The sequence below is a fragment of the Antrostomus carolinensis genome, unplaced genomic scaffold (assembly GCF_000700745.2).
Source record: "Antrostomus carolinensis isolate BGI_N321 unplaced genomic scaffold, ASM70074v2 scaffold406, whole genome shotgun sequence".
NCBI classification, from domain to species: Eukaryota; Metazoa; Chordata; class Aves; order Caprimulgiformes; family Caprimulgidae; genus Antrostomus; species Antrostomus carolinensis.
In genome coordinates, this window is record NW_010319605.1 from 94,116 (window position 1) to 100,115 (window position 6,000).

General features: G+C 37.7%; 1 protein-coding gene across 1 annotated transcript in view; it reads left to right on the top strand.

Moving 5' to 3' along the window:
- Positions 1-4,937, top strand: part of MMS22L (MMS22 like, DNA repair protein) — a 98,146-nt gene extending 93,209 nt beyond the window's left edge. Inside the window, 3 exon segments of the mRNA XM_010169277.2 lie at positions 1,244-1,340; positions 2,388-2,555; positions 4,838-4,937. Of these exon segments, the coding sequence (XP_010167579.2) occupies positions 1,244-1,340; positions 2,388-2,555; positions 4,838-4,937 (365 nt within the window).
- The last annotated feature ends 1,063 nt before the right edge of the window (positions 4,938-6,000 follow it).

The window sequence follows — 6,000 nt, forward strand, 5'->3', positions numbered from 1 at the left end:
GGCAGAATGCCTTGTTTCACTCTCTGATAAACTAATGATTGACTTCTCAGGAAACTGACACGCATTTCCTTTCTCCCTGTCCTTCTCATCCAATTTCTCACAGACTTGGTAACTGTGCAAGTTTTCTTGCACCTAAATTTTGAGACCAAATAAGACTGGCATATGTTCTCCCCATAGAGGTATTACAAATGGATTAAAAGTAGCATGTTGCTCTCTGAAGGCATCTTTGAGTCTTCTTTCTTCTTTTAGCATGTTTTGTTTGGTAGTGAGAACTTCTTTATTTTTAGCTTCTTAAAAAATTGAGCACTCTGTTCACCCCACAGTTGTATAATGAATGTTCATGTGTGCACAGACTCAAAATTTCCATTTCTTGCTGCCAGTAGAGGGATGAAGCAAAATGAAGATTCACCTCTGACTTCTCTTGGGAATTTTGTCTAATAAAATGCTTTCTGATTCTGGTCTATAAAAGTTTCAAGGACAAAATATGCTTAAGAAATTAGGTGAATCATCACACACCTTTCTTTCCCCTTTTGCAGTGATAGCTGTATCTGCTTGAAGCTGAAAGTACCTGCTTTGCAATGTGCTGTGGAGTAGAAAGAGCTGAATGTCCTGTGCTTCTGTGGCCATCAGCTCACTGCCTGCCCAGACAGGGCTCTACCACACCCTTGTAGAAAAGTCCTCGCAGCCCAATTCCACCTTTATAAAGGAAGAAGTGTATCCTGCACCTTGAATATTTGTTTGGAAGCAATTAAGGGGAAGAAAATAGTGAGGTTTTGTGGGGCATTTTTTTCCCCTTAAAAAAAAGAGGTAGGGTGGAATTCAGAACAATACCCATCACTGACAGTAAGAAGTAGATCTATATAGCTTTGGGCAAGGTACAATGCCATGACTGCTCTTTAATTCAAATAGGAATGGTTAAAGATACAAATAGAACTTAAATTTAAATGAAATCTCTGTTTCCACTAAGTGTGTGTCTCTTTACTTTGACTTAAAGAGACCATGGTCTACTTAAAAATATGTGTGTTTAAAGGATAATTGTGTTGAAAATAAGACTTTTGCATAAATCTGTGATTGATTCTTTACAGCCAGACTAACTAACTGCTCTCAGTCATTTCCCTTGCATCAAAGTAAGATAAAACCTTTTTTTTTTTCCCTCATTTAAAAATTGCAGTCTTCACAAAAGACATTCTCCAGATGGTCAGTTCAAGAGCTCTGTGTGAATCTTGTGATTTTTCTTTTACAGTTAAAAAAATATCTACAGACATTGTACAGTACATGGTAGAAGGCTGCCAAGCAAGGTCAGGAGGAGAACATGCCACCCATCTGACTTCTGTATTTAGGTAACCAGGAAATATGCCAATTGACAGTGAAGCTACTGCAAGCCAACTGACAGCAAACATGTCTTTTTTTAAATAACTAATTATCCTTAACATGATACATTGTCACTTGTTTATGGTATTTAAATAATGATACTTTTGGCACTGGTTTGAAACATAGCTTGGCCAGAAAGCAGAAGCAAAAAAGTAGAAGAGAGAATCGTACCTGTTTTCTCACAGATTAGATAATGTTTTGAAGGGTTTGTAATAGAGAAGTGTGTTGCTGCTGCAATGGGGAAAAACTCCTCATGAATGGTGATGGTCAGGTTAGGTGCTGTGCAAGATGTGTGTGCCTAATTTGAAGTGCATATAATGGAGATCAAGTCCTCATAAAACAAGCTTAGCTTTTAATATTATTATTTATTTATTTGATTTTGTAACAAATAAATAATAGATTATTATAATGTAAATTATACTTATTCCATGCAAAATGAATCTTGTTTCTCACATGGATACTGTAGAAGAGCTGCACGACCTGAGACCTGAAAACACTTTGCAGACCTAAGCACTGGTGCTGTATTGGGTCACATCTAGATGAATGCTCCGGAAAGACTCACTGAAATAAGAAGGGATGTTTCATCCCTAGGGTGTGTCTTCCAATTTGAATGTAATCTGTGATCTTTAAAGACTTCAAACCTGCAGGCAGTCAAATGGGCACACTTCTATCCTGTGGTCTGCACTGCTTAAGATCCAGTGGAGCTTTGTAAGAAATACTAGTTTTGCATTCAGACAGACACAATGCAAAGTGCTCTTGAACAAGTCAGCCCTGGTGAAACAGCAGCAGAATCTGACAGTTTGCTTGAAAATAAACATGTGGGGTTTTTAGCCTTAGCCTTCAATGGCATGGCTTTGTTTGGAGAAAGTATTCCATGTAGAATATTTTTCTGTTTAACAATATGAAAATTGCCATGCAGCCAGATTGCTTGTTCTGATTAGACTCTTCAGTTGTTCTTGGCATGTTCTCTGCATCTAGTTTTGACCTTGCATTAAATGCCTCTGTGTTCCCCTCAGGCAGTTTATCCAGGACTATACTGCCGTGTATGATCACCGGGTTTTCAGCATACTAGAAACAGTGGCAGTCTTGGATCAGACATTAGTTACCAGCCTGATTCCCACAATCACACAGTCTCTGAAGGATTCTGAGCAAAAACAAGGTCTTGGAAGGAATGCTGCACTGAGGTTTGATTTTTATTTAATATTGTTTTTTGACAATGAGTAGTAGAAGTTTATTCTTGTGAAAGAAAGCAACGTTAGACACCAGCATAGATACTCAAAAATCAGTGATTATTTTTAAAGTATGTTCAGGCAGAAATCTCCCTTCACTCAGCCTTTCATGGTTTTAAGCCATCTCTATTTGCTAAATATTTTCAGAGATGTTTTGACAGGAGGGCTACAGACCCCAGTAGAATTTATGTAAAGCCGGGTTGCCTCTGCGCACTACACTTTATGTTACAGAATAGAATAGAGAAGAATTCCTGCCCCAAAGAATTTTCCTGTCAGCCCCTGTTTTAGAGGGGTTTATGGGTCACGTGTAAAATTACAGTATAATCAGGAATGACCTGAGATGCTTGGAAAATAAATACCCATGGCTTAATTTCAGGAGTTCTCTCGTAACACAGACATACAAGAGTTGTGTGTGTCCAGAGAAGGCTGGCCTCCTCTCCCTAACAGGCAGAGCAAACTCACACTTCCCCTCTTGGCCCCTCCAGAACTTAGGACAGAAATATTTGACTTGTGAATCTATCTGGTGTTAGGAGGAAATGGCACATGAGGTGAGCAGCTCTGCATGGATGGTGGCATCTCTGGGTGCAGATGGAGCAGTGAACTTTCACCACCTATATAGATGCTGTTACAAAATTCCAGGAAGCTCTGGCCAGTGTGACACCTGAGCCAAAAGGGCTCCTGCCATTAGTTCTGCTCCCTGGAAGGGCCCTTGACCCTGGTGTGGTCTGGGCAAGGAAATGTTTGTGTTAATGCACATCCTGGGACTAGTGAAAGGGTGGGAGCCCAGTCACCCCGCAGGCTGGAGAAGCTTTGAGGTGCACAGCAGCAGGGCCTGGCCTATAAAAAACCCAAAAGACAGAGTTGTGCACGAATGTAACTCATGAGACAGTAAAGGGTAGTCAAAGGTTATTAATTTTCTGTTTAATGAAAAATATATTTAATTCATTTGTAATTATATGATTCACTTTTTATTATCTTCTACCAACAAACACATTTGCTTTTATTTAAGGGAATTCACCCAAGGTCAGACTGAAGTAGCATTATACGCAGGATTTTCATACCGTTTGCTTTTGATCTTCTGATAATGTATTTCATAGCCAATTTTCTTTTTTTTTATGTTGTTAGCAAGGTAAAATTCATCCCTTTTTCACCTACAAAATACGAAAAAAAAATGCAGGTTGTTTGAGCTTCCTGAAATATATGCTTGGAGATTACTGAAAAGCTCATTTTCTTTTAGCCTCGTCACTTTAACGTACATATTATCTAATCTGTTGTTGATGTTTTGTGTTAATAATGTGTATTTAGAATGTGCTTCATTACCAAGCAGTCTAAGGTGATCTGTGAACATTTTATTCTAAGAACGCTAATTTTCTCTCTTCAGCCCTGGCCACTAAATAACAAGAGATTAACATATTCTGTGCAATTATGGTAGACATTAAACTACAAACATATATATATATGTGTAAAGAAACAAAGTTCAGAAGCTGCATTAGATGCTTATAGTGATGTCCAGAGTTGTTATTGCAAGGAACTACTATGAAAACTGCAGTTTTGTTGGCTCAAGTTATTATTTCATTAAAAAGAGCCATAATTAGAATAGACCTAAATGTCAGAGGCAGTACTTTAACAGTAATTATATTGTCTAGGTTGGAGAGTATTAGAATGAACTTCAGGTGAAAAGTCCTGCCAGTGCATGTGTACTCTTCTGGAAAACCCACTTGAGTGACAGTCCCCTTCTGAATTCCAGGTTTATTTTAAAATGGTCATTGCCCTTTGTTGAGGATCATGGTCTAAATCTGTGTCAGTGCCAGTCTGCACCCTAGTGCCAGTGGCTCACACCCCTGTGCTGTAGTGAGTCACAGAGAGAGTTCTCATGCAGAAATCAGACAGCAAGCATGATGAAGTCTGAACACCAATCTCATCTAAGCCTTGGAAACTCCATGTTTTAAAATTAAAAAAAAAACAAAACACTAATCTATTTCACAGCAGTTTACTAAGCAAGTAGACTTCTAAGCATCTTCTTCTCTACACTTGTAGCCATAAACGATGCAGTCTTCTTGTAACTGAGACATGCTAAAAATTCACCACAAATAAAGAAATTGAATAAATGGGAGGGAAGGGGATTTATTTTGTTTTAATATCCCAATATGTAAACAATGTGTTTGGGAATTATGTGCTTTTACTCCTAGGACGTGTGAGATTAAGTAACATGATACATTCCCTTGTTTTTTCAACAGAGAAGCCTATAAAAGACTCTTATCTTACCTCACAGAAGCTGGACAAAATGAGATACAGAAACTGGAAAATGAGACAGGTTAGCAGTGTGCTGGTGATTAATCCTTTCCTCTGGAATGTTCTGACACCGTCGATACCTAAAACTGCACTCTATGTCACACTAGCCAAGTTCTTTATCTTTACAATTGCAATACATTTATCAGTTTTGTGGGGTTTTTTCCCCCAGGTTATATATTCATTTTAATAATTTCTGGGGTATGTGAATATTGTCATGGATCTGAAGAGTAACTCTTAATATGCCATTGAATGGCAATTGAAAGATACAGCAAATTTATTACATGTTAAAATGTCTGTATGAGCAGAAGACTGTACAGCAACAGATGAGGTAGGATTTCAAAGAATCAAAGTAATTTCACAAAACTCAATTCACATTGAGTGAGACACGACCCTCTTAACACTGTACTTTTGAAAAAATCTCATTACATTCTTAAGCAAATCATAACTTTGTAATTTCTAATTTATTATTTTAGTAGAATGAGAAAAATTGTGATTGCTAGTACCGAACTTGTTGGATGCAGGGCATTCACCGGGAGTTGCACCAGTATGATAAAGCTGTCATTGCTGAGAGAGGGCTTGTGTATGAGTTCCACAAAATGTATATAGCTGTCTTAACCTTCCACCTGTATTAAAACATTAAAGTCTTTCAGATTCTAGTGCAAAATCTCTTCTGTTCTCTTTGTTGTTAATATAAGAAAAGGTAGGTTCAGATTTCCTGTCCTCTTCCTTTTCAATACTATGTTCCTAAAATCAAACCAGAGTTTACAGTGATCCCACAATCTTTTTATTAGTTGTGACACTGTCAATTATCCATTTAACGTAGATGAGGTGTAAATGGTGAGTGAAAAAAGAAGAGAGGACAGACATCTAAAGAAAATCCTCATTTGGGGAATTTATTCCATTTGATCACAGGCTAGTAATTATTCCTGTTTGCCTGAAAAGTCAGATCTTTCAAATATTTTACTGTGTTATGGATTATCTTTTGGGTCTTTCCAGGACAGGTCTAGCTCTGTAACTTTTTCTACATTTTTTTTTTTCCCCTAAAGTTCTCAGGAAACTTTAATTAACTTTCATTAACGTTGATGGAACGACTTACCCTTGGTGCCAT